Here is a 20,334-nt window from a genome sequence, read left to right on the forward strand (position 1 = left end):
AATGAAGTTAAAAACAACTAAGCACTATTAGAGCCATTATACAGAAAAAAACTAAAAGAACTTTTTGGCCAACCCAATATTATAGGACTTAATTATGTCTAACTGAGCATTTATTATGCTCATACCTAACATTTATTAAAATCCTATGTAATGCTAAATCCTGCCTTAGACCTTTTTGCTCACATTCTCTTAGTTATTCTTAAAAGAGATTACTAAAATGAGTATCACCACACTCCCTTTACAAAGGAGAAGTGCAGAATGATGAAGATCCCTGATGAGGTTCACCAAGTAATGGCAGAGCCAGGGATTGCTAACCCAGGGGCCCCAAAATCTAAGCCAGATCTTTCCCCTATTCCTCTGTTATTTTCCCTACTTATTCTGAGTATAAAATTCTTGCTTACCCAGACAAGCTTCATCAAGAATCAGAAGCCACAGCAGGCACCATACCAGACACAATAGCACAGGCACAATAAAAACATATTGAGCTTAATTCTTCTCAGTACTGTCTGAATATCTTGGAAATAATCAAGAGTTATTAGGTTTTGCCCTGGCCGAGAGGCTCAGTTGGTTGGACCATCATCCCAGACACCAAAGGGTTACAGGTTCAATCCCCAGTTAGCGCACATACCCAGGTTACAGGTTCAGGTACCACTCAGGTACAAGAGGAAACTGATCAATGTTTTTCTCTTTTCTCCTATTCTCCTCTCTCTAAAATCAAATTAATACACACACACACACACACACACACACACACACACACACACACACACACACCCGCCCCCCCCCTTGGGTGAGGATGTTTTAAAAAGTTGCTATGTTTTAAATAACGAAAAGAATTTAAATCTACTAAATTTCCGTTTCAAGCTTTAAAACTCCTGAAAAATGAGAAAAGACTTTTTTCCTTTCCTCTTTCTTTTTGTTACATAAAAATGCTAGGTACTGTACATAACATCATATATGCATTATGTCTTTCAAGGAGACACTTGAAAGTCCTAGCATACTGTACTGTGAGCCAGATGTGCCAGTGTAACTTCTTAAGATGAAAGTACCTCACTGGAAAATCTGCTAAGGCCATCCTCGTAGGCTTGGCCTCTGGGTGCCACCCAGCCTCTCTGACAGATTCACCTATGAGCAGAGCAAAAAAGATTCACCTGGGAAAATGCCAGGTATTGGAATTCTCAACCCCCAGAGGGAAGTCATGGCCAAGAATCAAATGTAATGTGTCTGCAAGGATTTGGGGAAAGGCACCAAGCAAGGACACAGAAGCTTATCTTAATGATTTCAGTGAGGATTTACCTCCTCAGGACCCACCATGGCCAAGCCTGAGAACTCATTAGGACACCAATTTTTTAAGCAGTGTTGCCTAATCTGGCTCCTTCCCTTCAGTGTGTCCCCAGAAAATGCTGCCTCCATGTGATCATGACCATGACCCTCCTCACACATCAATCCGATAATGTCCTTCCCACCTCAGACCCTCCCCGAGACACTCGGCAGCCTATAGCACTGATTTCTGCTTTGAACCATGCATCTGTATTGATAATTTGGCGGCATATACCTCCCACATGGAAGTATTTATCTATTTAATAAAGCATATACGTGTACTATTATACTAACATATAATGTACATTATAAAACTTACGCCAAAATGAAAATAAAAGGACAATATGAAGCTAAATAAACAAAAGTTCTAATATTTTTTTCCATGTCCCCCTGGACCCAATTTTCCACCTGCTGCGATGCCTGCCTCCTATACAGGTACACGCTACAGGATAAAACAACCCCTTAGCATGTTTGCAATGCTCGTCACCATCTGACCATCAGCCATAGCTCCATTTTCATCTCCTACCAAACTTTTTATGTCCCAGTCATGGAAAACATTTCATTTTGTACTTTTATAGAAGCTGATCTGTCTACTGAGGATGGCCTTCCCTCACACCTTCTCCCCATTCTTAAGGACTCACCTCAAACATCACCCCCTCCAGGCAGTCTGTGCAGACCCCCATGGCAGAACACACAGCTCCCGCCAGTGTGCTTCGAAGGCAATATTCAAATCCTAGGATGGGACAAACCCTACTGCATTTTCATTATTTGAATACAAGGTCTCTTCTCCTTTAGAATAAGATTCTCACAGATAGGAACTATGGCTTAATCATCTCTGAATCCTTGGAACCCAACACAGGACCCAGCCACAGTAGACACTCAATTAATGTTTGCTGAGAGAATGAGACAAGACTCTAGGCCTGCCTCTTCTTTCTGCCCTTGGGAGGGCACTTCACAGACTTTAAACTGTTTAATTCCAGCAGGTGCCATTCACCTAAATTACCACATGTAGCATCAATTCTATAAATTCCACCATGACTAGCAAAGGGTTCAACAGATTAATGGTGGCTCAATATAGCAGTTTGTAGACTGAGTCAGGGTTCTCCAGAGAAACAAAACCAGCAGGACATATAGAGATATCGATAACAGGAGACTCATTATAGGCATTGGCTCACACCCTTATGGAGGCTGAGAAGTCCCACAATGTGCCATCTATAAACTAGAGAACCAGAAAAGTGCATGGTATGGCTCAGTCCAAGACCAAAGGCCCAAGGACCCGGAGGCTGCTTGTTTAAGTCCCAGAATCTCAAGGACTTAGGACCAGAAATTGCAATATTCCAGGGCATAAAAAGATAGACATCACAAGTCAAGAAAAGAAAAAATTCGCCCTGCCTTTGCTTCTTTGTTCTGTTGAGGCTCACAGGAGATTATATGATAGCTGTCCAAATTGGTAAGGGTGGGTCTCTTTGCTCAGTCTACTGAATCAAATGTTAGTCTCTTCTAGGAACACATTCACAGACACACCCAGAAATAACGTTTTAATGGCTGTCTGGGCATCCCTTAGTAAGAATTGACACATAAAATTTCCCATCACAGATAAATATATATCCAGTGTGTGTGTGTATCTCAACCCCTTGAATAGCTCAAGACCAAGTTCTACTCAAAGCTCAAGCATTGCAAATGATGACAATAATGACAATACTTATGGTTATTATAATGATGGATAATTATATAATGTACAATTATATCATGTACAATACAAGGGTTGCAGCTTTAGCCTTATAAAATATTTTCACATTCAATATCTTATTTAACCTTTACAACTAACTGGTACTAGTTAAGCTTCATTTAAAAGTTCTATCTGGATCATGAGAAAATCAAGACACGGAAGAATTGAATGACTTGCCAAGGTCACCGGCTGGTAAGTGGTGGATCCAGAATGAATCAATATCTTCTTATACTTAGTTCAATGTTTTTTCACTACATCACTGCCCTGGGAGTTGTCAAGAAAAAAAGAAATGAGGTAGGGAAAATGCTAGAAAAGAGAAATTTTGAGGACAGCTAACTACCAAGGAAAACTTCCAAGCAAGGACAATCTGCTTAGTCCCCCTGCTTAAGGGCTCTCTTCCACATTCCCATTGCTTTAATTTTTCATTTTCTTTCACTATGCTACTTCACATTTGAGTTTGAGGATTTTCTTAATTAACAGGAATCCTCTTTTAAGCATACATTTACCTCTGGGAATGTTCTGTTGATATCAATCATTTACAAATATATGTAAGCTCGTTCTATAAATTCCTTTTCTTCTAGCATAAAATTCAGAACTGCAGCAGATGAGAGCCTGCGAATTTAGCTTGGAAGAAGAGATGGGGTCACTCAGGAAAATGGGGTTACACTGGGGATAGAACGAATCCAGATGAGACAATAGAGTGGGAGCCACAGAGAACCTTGGAGATAATGCAAACGAGAAAGTGGGAGCAAGACAGTTTAGTTAAATCCTGTCTAGTTCCCAAATGAACAAGTTTTAATACAATCAGCTGAAGCCAGAGGACCATTTGGTAAGACTCAGAAAATAAAAAGAGCATAAAATTCACAGGGGAGATTTTTTTTCCCACTTATTAATTGTGTCAAGACTGAAAAACTATTTATCAAAACAGATTCTTTTTCCTCCTGGGCACAGAGCAAGGCAACATTTACCAGGCTCTCTGGCCATGAGGTGTGGACAGAGGCAAAGCTCTGACTTGTGGAAGGTGGCCAGCCCTGGCCCATAAAATCCTCCCATATATCACCTTCTGTTCCCTCTCCATGGCAACCTTGGAAGCCACATATTGCACTTGGCAGAGGCAAAGAGAGGAGGAGTCTGAGTCCCTGTATCACAGCTTTGAGGGAAGCCACCTGCCAAATAGGAACATTAAACAGAAACATCCATTTGAAGGGCCACATGAATGGGGTGGGGGTGGGGGTGGGGGGGACAGCTTCCATTGTGTTAAGCCTCAGAGAATTTTTTTTCCCTATTAAGCAACTGACCAAAACATTTTTTAAATTTTTTTTACTGAGGTATAATCGAGGCATAACATTAGTTTCAGGTATACAACATGATTCAATATTGGTATACATTAAGAAATAATCATCACAATAAGTATAGTTAACAGCCATCACCTTACACTGTTACAGAATTTTTCCTTGTGATAAGAACTTTAAGATCTCTTAGCAATCTCTAAATATGCAGTACAGTATTAGCAACTATCGTTGCCATGCTATACATTATATCCATGACTGAATTGTTTCATAGCTGGAAATTTATACATTTTGACCCCCTTCACCCATTTTACCCACTCCTCACTTTCCCTCTGGTAACCACCAATCTTTCTCCTTATCCTATGAGTTTGGTTTAGTTTGTTTTTTAGATTCTACATATAAGCAAAATAATATACTTTGTTGTAAATGGCAAGATTTTGTTCTTTTTTATCGCTGAGTAGTATTCTATTATATATCCACATACCACATGCTCTTCATCAACTCATTATTTCCACATCTTGGCTATTGTGCTAATAAATAATGTTGCAATGAACACATTGGGATAAATATATGTTTTCTATTAGTGTTTTCATTTCCTTTGGATAAATACCCAGAAGTGGAATTGCTGGGTCATGTGGTAGTCTTATTTTTAATTTTTTGAGAAACTTCCATAACTGTCTTCCTTAATGGCTACACCAATTTATAGTCCCACCAGTAGTGCGTAAGTGTTCCCTTTGCTCCACATTCTTGCCAACGCGTGTCCTTTTGATGACAGCCAAACTAACCCGTGGGAGGTGATGCCTCACTGTGGCTTTGATTTGCATTTCCCTTGTGCCTTGGGATGTTGAGCATCTCTTCATGCGCCTTGTGGCCACCTGGATGACCTCTGGAAAAATGTACATTCACATCTTCTGGCCATTTTTTAATTGGATTGCTTGTTTTCTTGCTAGTGGGTGACCAAAACATTTTTAAAAATGATCCTCTTCTTGTCATGAGTAAGAGAGCGCTACCATTTCTCTCTTGTCATTTGGTTAAGAGAGTTAATCTGCAGCAAATGACGACAGTGCCGTTACACACAATTAAGTGAGCAGGCAGCACGGCAGCACTCCAGCATTCCATGGACCGGGAACATGCTTTTGCAAAGTAGCCTTGGGAATAGAAAAGAGGCAGGGAAAAGCCAGGCCCAGAAAGAAAGCTCATCTATATCTGCTGCTGGGAGGGAGGGGGCACATGGGTTATTACAGGTGAAACAAAGGCCAGAGATTCTGCCTTGGAAAGCTGGGGCACTGAGTGCGGGGTGGAAGTTTGACAGATACCTGGGTACCAGAAGATCTTTCCAATAATCTTGCAGGCTAAATAAAGTTTTTAATACAGAACACCATAAGGTATTCTTCTCTTAAGCATTCTGAATCCCTGGAAATAAATGGGAACAGAAGCTTAAAGTTAAGGTTTTATACTATCATGAATAATCAAAAGAAGCTTTTGATCTCTGTGCTGTCCAAAGCAGGACTTTAGAAGACTAATGTCCATGTTTGAGTATAAATCAGGCTATGTGGATCACGAGTTTCATGCATTTTGTAAATGCAAACCAAAAAGAGGTACCTGATTAATCCTTAGATACTTAGGAGTGTCATTATGCAAACCAGACATTTTCCCACGCATTCTCTTAATCAGGAATTTACAGTTTTGTTTCTATGGAAGTATACTCATGCTAGCTTTGCATCCAATAAAAATCTACCCCTGAGCTATTCTGAATCTGCTCTCTCTTTGAACTCTGACCTCTCTGACACTTTCCCAGCCTCTTCACACTCAAAGTGTCAGAACCTTTGTCATCACCTCCTGTCACATAAAAGAAATTACAAATCACCTTGCTAATCAGTTGCTGTGTCTCAGACATTTCAGTAGCTTTGTTACATTAAATTATTAAATTCATTCTAATACAGGTGATTTTGTTCCACAGTTACATAAATACAGCTTTACTCATGTTTTCCCCTGAATACAGTTCCACACATGATTTTTTCAAGGGAGAAATGCCTTCATCCTTATCACTGCCAACAATATGCTCCTGGCAGGACTGATAAAACCTGGTCCTTCCATCTAAGAACAATTTCATCTAAGAACAATTTCTCCTGCTACTTGCCAATTCTCCTAAAAGATGGAGAGGTGAGAAACTCATTTTCTTAATACGTTGGCTTCAAGAAGTACACACTCTTCCAATTCCAAGAAAGATCCTCGTAAATTAATAAATTGATGATAATATGATAACTGTTGTAATCCATTAAATGTTTAGTGAATATCATACAGTGTGCTAAGTTTTTGACAAGCACTATCTCATTATCATCTTAATTGGGAAATCCAATTTTCCATGTTGGAATCGGCCATGACAAAGCAGTAATTTACAACTCGTGGTCTGTAAAAATCTACTGCCTGGCAACAGGGCCACACCAGACTAGTGATGATCCACACAATCTGTACCTTTTCTGGTAACTCTCAACGCTTGCTCTGTAAAAAACTGCTTTCGGTCATGAGCACTGAGCTAAGGGTGTTTTTCTGAAGCCACAAGGAATGACTAATTCAGGCAGGTATACCAGTAGATGGAGGCTAAGTTATGCAAAGGTAACTAACAGATAATGGTGCTCTCCAAACTTTCAGGGACTTACACAGATTTTCACTCAAGCCACAGGTCTATCACACATCAGCTGTCATATTGCTCCACCTCATCTTCATTCTGAGGTCCCAGCCCTGCTCTTATCAGTGCCAGTTTTGTGTTAGACAGAAAAGCAAATGAGGTGGAACCCTATAATAGCTTCTAGAGCTTCTACTCTGAAATGGTAGGTTTCATTTCCAGTCATATTTCATTGGATCAGGAGGAACAAGACAACATCGGGAGAGAGTGGGGTGGGGACGTAGGGTATAAAGCACTAGAGTAGCAATGACTTCAGAATTACCTTTATCTCATTGCTGTTCATCTTAGCGTCCACATTCGTGAAATGGCATGAATATGGCCAATGTTGCCACTTTTGCCACAGGTTATTATAAGGCTTAAAGTGGACACTATATATAAAAGGAGTTTGAAAACTTTAGAGTACTTTGTAGGTAGAAGGTATTATCTTTTAATGCTAATTGTAGTACTTTCCATGCCTGGCAGATTGCATGATATCTATGACATCACATTGTTCTTTATTCTTCCAAATAACTTTTACTTCAGAAAAAAGTAGTTTATGTGACTCTATATATGCAGACTCCACATTCAAAAAATAAGAGTGAGAGTAGACTCCAATGACTATACTTTGCTCAGACACTAGCTGTAATTTAAGCTAATGTATTTGAAACTAAGACCAACCGATTGAAAATGTCATCAGAAAGGTAAAAAGCTTCACCATACCAGATTCATAAGTCATCAAAATCCAACTAAAACAGTTTTCAAAATGGCGGATGTTCCTGCTTGAATTGGACCAAGCAAAATGAAACAAACTCCTGTGAATTGTGTGAGAGTTGACAAAGGGTCTTATTATCTTCTATTGATTGTTAGGAGTTCCGATATCTTCTATGGCACTCTGCGGAGCAGGAGTCCTTCATGCACCATACCTCTGCCACTGCCCCAGGAAGTTAAAAATTTTGAAAGCCTTTTGTGCTTTTTTTTCCCCTAAGAACCTGAATGGGCTTTTCAGGACAGTCTGGACAATGAGTATAATATACTTTTTTTTTTTAATTTGCAAGCCAGTCTTGTTTATCGTGGCTTATACAATGTGCACCTTTTTCGCTCCATTTACTCAGAGTGAAAAATAGCTTGCCTGAAGCAGTTCATAAGTATCTACTTCTCTCTAGGCTGTGGTGAAACACAGAAGTCAGATCTCTGAGTCTCTGGTACCCAGATGGGTACTTAGCGACCTCCAACATGTCTGTCATATCATCCCAGAGGGCAATTCTGAGACCAGTGCTGGGGAAGTGGCCATTGGCTAAATTTAGTCATAAAAGAATGGAGTAGACAGTAGCTTTTTGCCCACCCAAAGCCACTTCTACACACTGCCTGTTGCCACAAGCCTAATTGGGCCAGGACAAAGACAGAGCGTTTGGTCTCTGGGAAGGGCAAACCCTCTCCAGCTCCAGGGGTTGAGCACAATTAGCCCAAACCAGGGACAGTCATCTCACTCAGCTTTTTCAAACACTGGTCTAGGGGGGGAGAGGGTGTCACCCAGGTCTGAAAAACAGGATGAGGTGGGGGCAGGGCTGATTACGGGAGACCTTCTTTAAACGTGAAAAGACAGAATTTCACAGAGGAAACGTTTTAAACCTGACCCTTCCTTGCTTGCTTGCTTGCTTGCTTGCTTGCTTGCTTGGGACACTGGTATAAGAACAATGTGCTTGGAGCTAAGATAGCCATTATGCAATGAATAAAAGTAAGCCCAAAGTCCAACATGCTGAGCATAGCAGAACAGAAAAGAGAGAAAGGCATTTGCTCTAAATGCTGATGCCTAATTCACTGGTAGAATTAGGACTGAATTTATTTTGAGGTTCTCAGTGCCTCCCATCCAGATGCCCAGTTCCTGACCCCTGATTTATAACCTGAGTCCCATTCTTATACCACAAATGAGCTCTAATGCTTAGTCATTTCTTCTTAGCTGCTATCCTTCTCTCCATGAGCAAGCCCTCTGGAAGTTGTAGAAAGTCTCCATGATAACAGAGAAATGGCTGAAGCCCGAGCACATCACCATGACGTGAGGTGGCACCACTGTGCTCAGTGGCCCAAGGCCAGGTACATACACTAAGCTGAGAATACATATGCCCACAAAGAAAACAGTAATTAAGACCTAGAATTGTTCAACATAATGAATAAAATAAGGCCTCACACTCAAAGGGCAAGTTTAATATCACCAAAGGCCCCACATGGAGTTGATTCTGTATAATAAAGAAATCTATCAACAAGCACAGAGTCATGATCCAAAAAAGAACTTGCACCAGCAATTTTCTCCGAGATTCTGCCAGCTCTCAGGAACTAACAGGAGTCAGGAATGGTGGGTGTACCAGTTCCAAGTGGACAATTCAGGGTTTACCAGTGCTAGAATTAGGGTTGAATTTATTTTGAGGTTCCTTCTATCATTTTTATCCTTGCTCATAGTCTATCCATGCATATAGTAGAAAGTGAGACAGTAATTTTTTTCAACCATTACCTAGCTTGTAGGATTTTTTTTCATGGTGAATGGAAGAGAATGTTCACATTTTTTAATCCTTAAAAGAACATTATTTTTCTGAAAAATAGAAAGTAGCATAAGAATATTAAAAATATTAATGTGAAGTATTGAAACTAACAGTCCTCTAATACTGACAATAAGTAATATGCTATTAAAGGGTAGATAAAAGGTCATGACCAAAGGGGCAACTGCATCCTCTCAAGCAACATGTCTCCCTAATCAAGTACAAATCTATAAAGGTAAGCAAAAACAAAAGACAATAAATTGAAAAGGAGAGGGAAAAAAATTCATTAGTTAAACTACATTGTTAATGAGAAACAAAGCAGTAATGAAGAAAGTCTTCCAGAAGAAATGGCAAACAGAAGCAACCTACCAGCTACCGAGCCATAGTGGTGATTAGACACATTTCCTAACAACTGGAGAGGTCTTGAGTCATAGCCAAAAAGTTAAGCAGGAGTCAACCATATACAACAGCAGAATGGAAATGAATTTCTATTATTGTCATCAGTTGGCTTTACCTTGAGACTACCTGACCCACTCGAGAACCAAATCCTTTGAAAGAGAGTGACCTAGATATTGCCGCATTCATTCCATTCAAAGCAACTACCTACCTGGTTAACAGATCACCAAAGTTCAAAATATTGTTAGTGAAGATGACAGGAATGATTGGTCCAGCTGGGACAGGGAAACAACCTAGTCATCATTTTTCCTACTAGAATTTCCCTAAAGGGATAGGAGGGAGCCAGTGAGCACCTGAGAATGAATGGGTTCAGACATTAGAGCACTATAAACAGAGACCAGGGTCACAGACCATCCCTGTTCTGCTGGTATATTAAAGGAGCAGGATTGAACAATACTCCGCACTAGCATGGTTGAATGAGTTCTGAGCTTGGAAACAGGGTTCACATAAGACACAGGAGTTCTGTTGTCTAGAGAGAAAATTGGGGTCACTGAAGCCTGAGGCCACCAGCCCACTATAATGGCATTAGTCCATGTACGAAAGTTATGATGCCATCTATCACTATGACTTTTAGTAGAGTATGGGAATTAGTAACCCATGAATCAGTCATTAAAAATACACTTGAAAAAAAGATGCTGACTTTAGCAAATAAAGAAGATGGCAGTTGTGTATAAACTAGGATAAAAGCATCATTCAAAAAAAAAAGAAAGAAAAAGGATCTACCCCCCTACCATTTATTTGAACTTGAAGATGACAATATACTCAAATAAAACAGCAGAAAATCATGCGTTTGTGGTTTTGGCAGTGATTTTTAAATACAGTGATAGCAGAACATGGGATCTGATAAGGCCTGACTGCCTTCATTACTTTGCTGTGTTTCCTAATTACCTTCAAAGGTCTTGTTTTCACATGCTACTAAGCAGCCAGGATAAACGAGAAGAATAGATACCCTGGGTAATTGATAGAATTTCTTATAGAATCCCATAGGACCAGCGCCAAGTGATGGCTTTCAATCTTCAACTACATTTAGCAGCAATGTGTTGCTCACAAGTGACTTCATAAACTAGCTTACTTACCTTCACAGTAGGCGGAGTCTCCCTGGACAGAGATATAGCCATTCTTGCACTCACAAGTAGCTTTTGTATTCCAGTTTTTGCACTCTGAGTTTTCACCACATTTGGGTCCTTCTGCACAAAAGTTATGACCTAGAAGAAGCACATATATTTTACATCACAGAAGAAAAGAATAAAAGACTGTCGAGTAATAAAGAAAACATGAAACGTTTCTATTACATGTCACCATGCATGAAAACGTGCTTTGCAATAGGAAAGGGTGAGCGGGCAAGGAGATGAGAGAGTAGGATAGGAAACTTGGGACCATCCCATGCTTGAGATTTCTTTTCCTCCTAATACTCAAACTTGGTAAAGCTTTTCCTTCCTAAAATCTTTTATCTGTACTGACCCTGACTTCTCTTCCTACCACCTTCTTACATGACTAGTCTTTTTATAATTGTTTTATTGCAAAATTTCTGACACGTAGAAAATAAAGTGAATATAGATACACATATAAAATAAATTAATATTTAATGTAACCAGAATATTATCAGCACCTATTGACTCCCCAAGGAACCCCATCCCAGCCCTCAGAGACAACTGTTCTGAATTTTCTGTTCATCATCACTCACTTTTATGTTTTTATAGTTTCACAATGTATAGGTGTTTATTTCTAAATAACACACCATTGAGTTTCCCCTTTTTGAGCTTCACATGACTGAAATCTTACTGCACATATCTTCTATAATGTATTTTTTTCTATTCACCCATGTTAATACCTGTAGCTATAGTTCATTCATCAATGCAGTATAATATTCCATAGTATGGATTCTCCACAATTTATTTTATCCATTATACTATGAATGGACATTTGAGTTACTTGCCTTAAGGCATGACATTTGAGTCTAGATGTAGGCCCTAAGCTTTCAAAAATACAGGCATTTCTCTACTATACTCCCCATCTAGAGTTAAGACCAACAGGAAAGTCTCCTTTTGCAGAATGAATTTTTCATACTTATCCACTGAGGATTCACCTTTCAAAGTTCTTGATTTATGCATCTCACAATAGCCCCCGACTTTGTCTGCTGTCTACTCCTCAGTGTTCATTAGTAGCCAGATTCAACCACCAGGGGATTACAAACTGCCCTCAGGGCAAATGCAACTCTGGTGTGTTGGCTTATTTCAATGGAATTGCTCTTTTTCAATATATCTGGTCTCTGATTTTTTTCCCCTTACTCTATTACCAGCTACACACATTCTCAAAAAAAGTGTATATATTATGCAGCATTTATAGGTGAACTAGGAGGAACAAGTTATACCTACCACAAAAGCTGTGAAATTCAAATATGATAAGGTATATAAAACTACTTTATCTTTAAATCAGTACACTTTAATGAATAATTATTTAGCTGCTTTACACAGGGTGGGGTCAAAGTAGGTTTACAGTTGTGATTTCATGAAACAAAGTTTATTCTTGTATTATTTATTAATTATTATACTAGTTTCCATACAAACATCTGTAAACTTACTTTTGTCCCACCCTGTACTGTGGTCTCATAGAAAACAATAGCTCTTGGAGTCAGGAGACCTAATTTCTAATTCAGCGTCTGCAGCTAACAAACAATAAATCACCTTGCCTGTATGGGTATATATATACTTGGGCTGGATGACATCAGTGATTTTCAAACTATTCGTCAGAATCTGGGACACAACTGAGTTGTCAGGTAGGGCTCAAGTCCCCAACCCTGATTCAAACAGAATAGCTCCGCTTTGATGTTTCTGACATATTAATCATGTGACCAGCTGTTTCTGGCTTTAAAAAATACAAAGATCACTGAACTATATAAACTTCGAGTTTAATTCCTTTCAGTAATGACATTCTAGAACATATTTTCTTTGAAATAGGATTTTAAATCAACAATATTTATATTTTACTTATTCTAAAAGATAATAATAGCTATTATAAAATAATAAAAATAAAATTCAGGCACCTATGTCTGGCATTATATTAGATGTTTTAAACAGGGATCATAATGTTATATACCTTCATAATATGTGTAGAAAGAGTTAGGCGAGCTAATCCATGTAAAGCACTTCGAATAATCCTTGATACATACTAAAAGGTCAATATTTGCTAGTCACTATGATGAGAATAATAGTGATTATGATAATGCTGACTACAATGACTAAAGTTCAAAAATAACTTGATAACACTATTATCCCCAACTTCAAGACAGGAAAAGAGAAGGTCGAACCCACTACCATCTACCTAAAAACTGGAGATGCCAGGGCTCTGAAGTCCCATGTATTTGTCACTATATCATATATTAACTCAGATAGAAAAACCTAGAAATAGAAGGAGAACCACATAGCTGTTCCTCAGGACATTAGCAAGTGAATCCAAAGGCTTAGGTGAGCATAGTATCACATTCAGCCATACTACCTGTGACCTATGAACTGCTGATTGTTCCAGTCAAAATAATAGCAAGAATTCAGTTTGCTGGAAATCTAAAACCTCTGTCCACCAAGAATACTTCCACAAGGGCTTGGAAGGCTTATAGTAACCCTTACAACTTAAAGTACTTGATGTTTTTCCTACCAAAGGGACAATTTGTATAGGTCATAGTTCTCTTTGCCAGAGGAAGCACCTGGACTTCTTCCCCATGTCAAAATTGAACAATAATTTAGTTGCCACATTTTTTTCATTATGAAGCTTGACTCGATGTCATATGTGCATCCATTATTATATGTAGTCTTTGCCTCTGTCCTTTCTCTTTCTTCCCAGAAAACTGTAACTCTCCTTTGCCTTCCACATTCTTTTGATGGGTGAAATAAAGCCCCTTCAATACTGTTGATTTCTCAATACATGCCTCCCTGTCAAGCATGTGGCATGTTAATTCACAATGCAAAGAGTTTGGAAAATTTGTGTTTCAAGATACAGTGAAAGGCCATGGGACAAACCAACCTTAATGTCAAATCCACTGTGGTTGGGCCTATTATCCCAAAACACCCGTGTTTTTAAAATTAATCCAGGCCTTCATTCAAGCAATATTTATTCAGTGCCTACTTGCCTTTCTCATAAGTGATTAATCATTCACTCAATATGTATGGGGCACCCACTCTGAACTGAAACACCATGCAAATTTTTGAGGGCAAAGCAAAGATGTTTGAGACATTCTCTGCTCACAAGGAAATTACAAACTCTAAAAGGAGCTAAGCCAAATAAAAGGATAGCATCAATATAAGGCAATCTATATTAAGTGAGATGTGAGCGGTACTAATTATTTAGTGTTTCAGAGAAGAAGAAACCATTTCTAAATGATGCAAAACTTGAACTTGTGTTCATCAGAGACAGAAACTTGAAAAGGACCAAGGCACAAATCCTGGTGGAAAAAATAGGACCGGAACCCTTGAGGAAGAAGGGTAAGAGTGAAAAATGTCCAATAATTTGGCACAAGTGTAATAACAATAATTAACAGTTACTGGATACATACTGTATGCTAGGCACTCAGCTAAGTGTTTCAGATGCGTTATCCCTTCTAATTCTATTAACAGCCCTATGAAACAGATGGGGCAACTGAAGCTTGGCGAAATTAGTTACACAGAGCCGGGACCCAATTCTGACTGAAGCCACAGTTCTTAATCATTATGTTATTCCATTGTCCTCCCAGAGCAACAAACTCCTAAGTACAATCCAAAGGATAAAAGAAGACACCCTTTTGCCCATGTACATTCTGATGGATGACAATGTAAGTTTCCTCTCATTCTCAAAAAATATTTTCTGCTAGGTAATTCCAAATATTCTTTTTTTTTTTAATCTTCACCTGAAGACATTTTCATTTGCTTTTTTTTTTTTAAGAGGGAGAAAGGAAGGGAGAGAGAGAAACATCAATGCAAGAGAAGCACTGATTGGTCGCCTTCACATGCACCCAGACCCAGTATCCATGCCAGGAGAGGGGATCTTACCTGTTCAGACCAGGGTTGCAAGCAACAGTACCCGGGCTGGGAATGAACCTGCAACCTAGGTATGTGTCTCACCTGGGAGGGAAGCAAACCTGCAACCTTTTGGCCATGGGATGATGTTCCAACCATGAGCCACACTGGCCACGGCTGATTCCAAATATTCTTAATAAAAATATCCTAACTTTAATTATTCCAACTTACTTAAAGTCAGGGTTTATGTCTGATTTGTGCCTCTCAACCAAGAGCTTCTCACAAGGATAGGTGCATGGCTGGCTCACAAATGAATTCAAAAACGGGTGGGCAGAAATATGGGAGGGTAAATTAACAAGCAAATCAATAGAAGAATGAATCTATAATCATATTTAATGCCCCCTCTTAACCAACTGGAAGGCAAATGTGACAGGTTTGTTAGTCACCAATTTTCTTTCGTTAAACATTTTTATTGAGGTATAATTTACATACCAAAACAATTCAACTACTGTGAAGATACAGTTCGATGATTTTTAGTAAATTTCTACAGCTGTGCAGTCATGACCACAATCCAGTGCTGGAACTTCCATCATCCTAGCTGGCCCCCTTCATTCTTACAACTCCAACTCAGCATCTCAGTCGGCGACCAAGGCATAAATCCTCAATTACTGCTCCACATTTCACAATCCTTCTAAAGGCTTTGTCTTTCTTATCTGAGGTGTCTGAATAGCATGACGTGTAAGATACGGATCCTTCCTTTCCTGGATATTTGTCTTCAATCGCTACCCACAGTCTCTTTCTGAAGCCCTCTAGATAGCTCTTAGTAGTTTTTTTCTTCAGCTAGTTATCAAGGCATCCTGACGTATAAGATTCCTCAAAGTCACTTTCTTTCTTAAATCAATGTTTTTTGGTTCCAGCATTAGAAGCTGTGACCAGATTGTAGTATACACACACAAAAATGCACACACACACACACACACATACACACACACACGTAAACTGCCCAATATTCAAGTTATCTTGCTTGACCATTTTTAATATGAAACTCAAGAATCTCTAAAATTATTCTCCTATAATTAGAAGCATGCAGTCATGTCTTTTAACTAAGCACTGGCCCAAATACAGAGAACATCTTAATTTTAAAAAGCTATTTATTGACTTCTTCCAACACGCTAGGCTTGGTGCTAAGCATATTACACACACTACCTCATGAAACCCTCACAAAACAACCCTAAAGATTACCATTACCCTCACTTTACAAACTAGGAAAATGTGGCCAAGACTTTAAGTTACTTATCCAAGGTAACACAGCTGGGAAATGGCAGAGTTATGATTTGACTCTCGAGTTCTTGATAAAACCGCTAAGAGAATAATTCTTCAGTGGGAAGCTCTTGGTTGAGAGAAATGAATCAGACATAGACCCTGACTTAAAATAAAACCCTGGCATAAACAACTACTACTGATTACTCTGCAATAATTTTTGTGGGTCTCAAGCCTTCTATAACCTGAAAAAATTTTAAGTAGGTCCACTTAAGACCCGACTGCTGGTTCTGGCAAGCTGTTCTTAGCAGAAATTGAGCCTAGGACAACTCTTGCACCCAAAATTTCTGACCTCTAGTTCAGAACATCTACCCATCTCTAAAAGTAATAATAAAGGCTCACAGTCCCCTCTAAGAGCACAGGAAATAACACTGACTGTCTAGTATGTCCTACTTTACATAGGTCTTGTCATTATAGCCAACAGCCCACTTGACAATTCCACTGTGGTGTCCTCAGGGGCTTCTCACAGCTCACCTTACTTCCCCAACCCACACTCCCTGGGTTCTCCATATTGACCTATAACTCCTGTATCCACCCAAACCAGAACACTAGGAGTCATCTTTGCCCTCACTCCTCAAATATTGGCACTTCAAAATTCTGTTAATTTTATTACATAAATATCTCTTTAATATACCGCTTTCTTCTCCACTCCACAACAATAAAAAAAAAGTCCTATTCCAATTTATTATCATCTCTCAAATGGAAATTGCCTCATTTGCTTTCCTGTTCCCCATCTTGCCTGTCTCTAATCTGTTTTCCACACAAAGGGATCCATTTAAAACATAAACTGGGTCATGTCACTCTCCCCCTTAAAAGCCTTTCAAGGGCTTGCCATTTAACTTAAGAAAAATACAAAATCCTTAACTTTGACTTGAGACAACAAACAAGGCTCCCTCTTTCCCACCATCTTCCTCTTCAACTGTTATCAGACTTGTTTTTAATGTCTCTAAATAGTCCAACCTCTTCCCTGATTCAGGGTGTTTGCAACCGTGTCCCACCAACTCAGGACATTATTACCCATCCTTGACAGAAAAATTGCAACTTAGTCTTCAAGTCCCAGCTTAAATATCACCTATTCAGGAAAGGCTTCCTTTTCTCCCAAGCCTACGTAAAGCCCCATTATCCTTTCCCAAAGGAAATTATCACCATTTCCCATTGTGATAACTAGTAGTTATCAATTTACTAATTATGAGTTTACTAATTACTTGTGTTTATTTGTTGAATAAATAATGTAAGCTCACCTCTTCAAGGGAAAGGATCATGCAAATTTGTTTACCTTCCATCCTAGCACACTACAGGCACTCAATAAATATTTGTTGAGTTAATGACTAAATCTGCACAAGTCCTCCAAATTAAAAATTAAAAGTGTTTCAAAAATGAATAAACTAGCCCTGGCCGGTATGGTTCTGCTGGTTGGAGTGTCATCCTGTAAACCAAATGGCGGCAGAGTAGATTCCTCGTCAGGGCACAGTCCTAAGCTGCAAGCCGGTTGGAGCGCATGCGAGAGGCAACCAATCAATGTTTCTGTCTCACATTGATGTTTCTCTCCCTCTCTCTCTCCCTCCCTTCCCCTCTCTAAAATCAATAAGCATGCCCTCAGGTGAGGATTTAAAAAGGTGAATAAACCAAGGCTCATAGATGTTAACAACCTCCCGTATGGATACATAGTAGGTGATAGGTGAAAGAAAAACATAAACCCAAATATGATCCTAATTCTCAATCTCTCTCCGTCACCCTACATGACTGCCCATCCACGATTTTAATCGCCAAGGAACATTCAAAGAATGCTGGGGTCCCTGGCCTGAAGAAACCAGTGCTCTATCAGCCACTCTCATTTTCTAGTCTGTGACACACCTTGAATCTTTCTAAAGGAAAAAGCCTTGTTTCTTTCTCCAGGACACACTCCATTATTACTTGCTGCTTGCAAACTCAAGGTCAGAAGGAAAATAACTTATCACACAAGAGGACACCATGCACAGATGAGATACCCAGAGGGATGAGACCCACTGGAGCTCACACCGGAGTGCCAAAAGTGAGCAGATGCTCAGAAGAAGACACATCAGCTGTTGAAGGGAGGTTTCAGGTTTTACTTGAACCACCTCTTTAACTTTAGTTCCTACCAGAGGTACCATTCATTCATTTGACAAACATTTATTAAACACCTATCATGTCCCTAAGGCACGGTGCTAGGCAATAGGCATATAACAAAAAATGCTGTGAACAGCATGAGCATGTCCTCATTCACCTTACACTCTAGCACAGATAGACTGGCGTTGACTGTTAGGTAACAAGGAGATATTGTGATGAAAAGGCACAAGGTGCTCCAGGAATGAATCATACAGAAGGGTTCTAACACAAAGAATTCCAAAAAAGTTAAGGATGATGAGGTCAGCCGAACAAAGAGTAGGAGTTCCAAACACATGTAGTAGCAAGTGTCCTGGAGCTCCAGGAAGTTAATGAAGAAACATAAACGCTGGGGTCACACTTCTCCTCTACTTGGAAGAGTCTAAAATTCGACCTACCTCTAGTGGCCCTGTATCTCCAGTTCTGTTGCCAATGTTAGCAATAACATCTGCAAAATAATATGCTATCTTTAAATCCATTGGCCTAATATGAATATACTAACCCCAGACTGTTCTAAGGCGGCCCCTCACAATGCCACTCTCCAAATCCCCCTCTGTGCCCTTTATCATTATAGCAAAACCATCCACCCATTCCGGCTTCTACAGCCAATGCTGAACAAGTATCTCCATGATTTACCACTGTACCTTATTCCAGAGCAAGGAATGAACGGGCCACTGTCTCTGGGAAGGACTTCATTTCTTTAAGATAAAGTCTGGTTCATGTACAGTGCCATTGCTTACCCCCAATCTCTTGCCCCTCCTGTATCTCCCAGCAGGTCAGACAGGTTACTTTTGAAATGATGCACCTGGACAGCCTGGGAATGTACTCCAGAACCCCCTGCCCTAGCGCAAACCCTAGCAGACCAGTCCCTCTCACATCACCGCTGCTTGGCCAACCTTGAAAGTCACATAAGGAGCAAAGGTATCCTGAATATAGTGTATTCCATGGTATGGAGGCAGCCCCACCCATGGCCTATACCATGGGTGGACCAACACCAGCTAGGACCGATAGGGCCAAAGAGCCTTTATGAGAAATAGACACCCCTACACACCCATAACCAATATCCACAGCATAGAAGCACGGACCCTCGAAGAGTGAGAACATGTAACTCCATTAGACAGAGGGTTGGACCACCAGAATGTGCCTGTTAGAGACTGAGCTCTGGACCCTCACAGATTCTATCTTGGAAAGCGGGTGTTTTTCCTGCAATAGTCAACACTTTCTGATCTCAGCACCTGGCCTTCATATCAGGTCTTCTATCTGGGGCAATGTGCCTCCTTCTGGAGGCTCCATGGACCCGGATCCACTGTGGCACTTTCAGGACCACAGGCTTCATGGACCCCCTGACACTCACTCCCCTGCAAACTCCCTCTCTTTTCAGCTTTAGCAGTTTAATGTACAGCTCTCTCGTTCCTCTGTCCACACAGCCCAGGGCTGCAGGGTTTGATTAGATTCCATCAATATGCAGAGGACCTGACCCATCTACAAACTGCCAGTTCCTCTATCTAGGTACATTCTCACTAAGTGCCTCTTTTCCAGACTGTTTTTACCTCAAATACCTAGAAATTCTTTCCCTAAAACCCCTGCAATTACAAATTCACCTCAAATGACAAGGAAGACTAGGAAAAAATTCATATAACTCCAACGCTCTTTGGGGGGATTTAACTTAAGGGTGTAAAATCTTAAACAGTACAAATAATCTCAGCTAATGTCAGTCCAGGCCAGATGACAAGGCAAGTGAGCATGAATTAAAATTACAGATAAACTCATTGGGAACAGATGTCGCAAAGAACTTTCTTCCCAACACCGAAAGTTTTAAACATGCAGCAAAACCCTCCAAAGTCATTGGTAACATTGAAGACACAATTAGAGTCCATTATGAGGAAAATTACACCCTAAGGAGTGTTTCAAGAAT

At 39.8% G+C, this 20,334-nt stretch overlaps 1 protein-coding gene across 3 annotated transcripts in view; it reads right to left on the reverse strand.

Annotated features, from left to right (window-relative positions):
• The window catches only part of NELL1 (neural EGFL like 1), a 723,728-nt gene that overhangs the window by 513,517 nt on the left and 189,877 nt on the right, over window positions 1-20,334 (reverse strand). For all 3 annotated transcript variants that reach the window (XM_054585996.1, XM_054585995.1, XM_054585994.1), the window contains one exon: window positions 11,067-11,195. In XM_054585996.1, coding sequence (XP_054441971.1) covers window positions 11,067-11,195 — 129 coding nt within the window. The remainder of the gene's footprint in view (window positions 1-11,066; window positions 11,196-20,334) is intronic.

The sequence above is a fragment of the Pteronotus mesoamericanus genome, unplaced genomic scaffold (genome assembly GCF_021234165.1).
Source record: "Pteronotus mesoamericanus isolate MK-2021 breed Mesoamerican mustached bat unplaced genomic scaffold, CSHL_Meso_final contig_90, whole genome shotgun sequence".
NCBI classification, from domain to species: domain Eukaryota; kingdom Metazoa; phylum Chordata; class Mammalia; order Chiroptera; family Mormoopidae; genus Pteronotus; species Pteronotus mesoamericanus.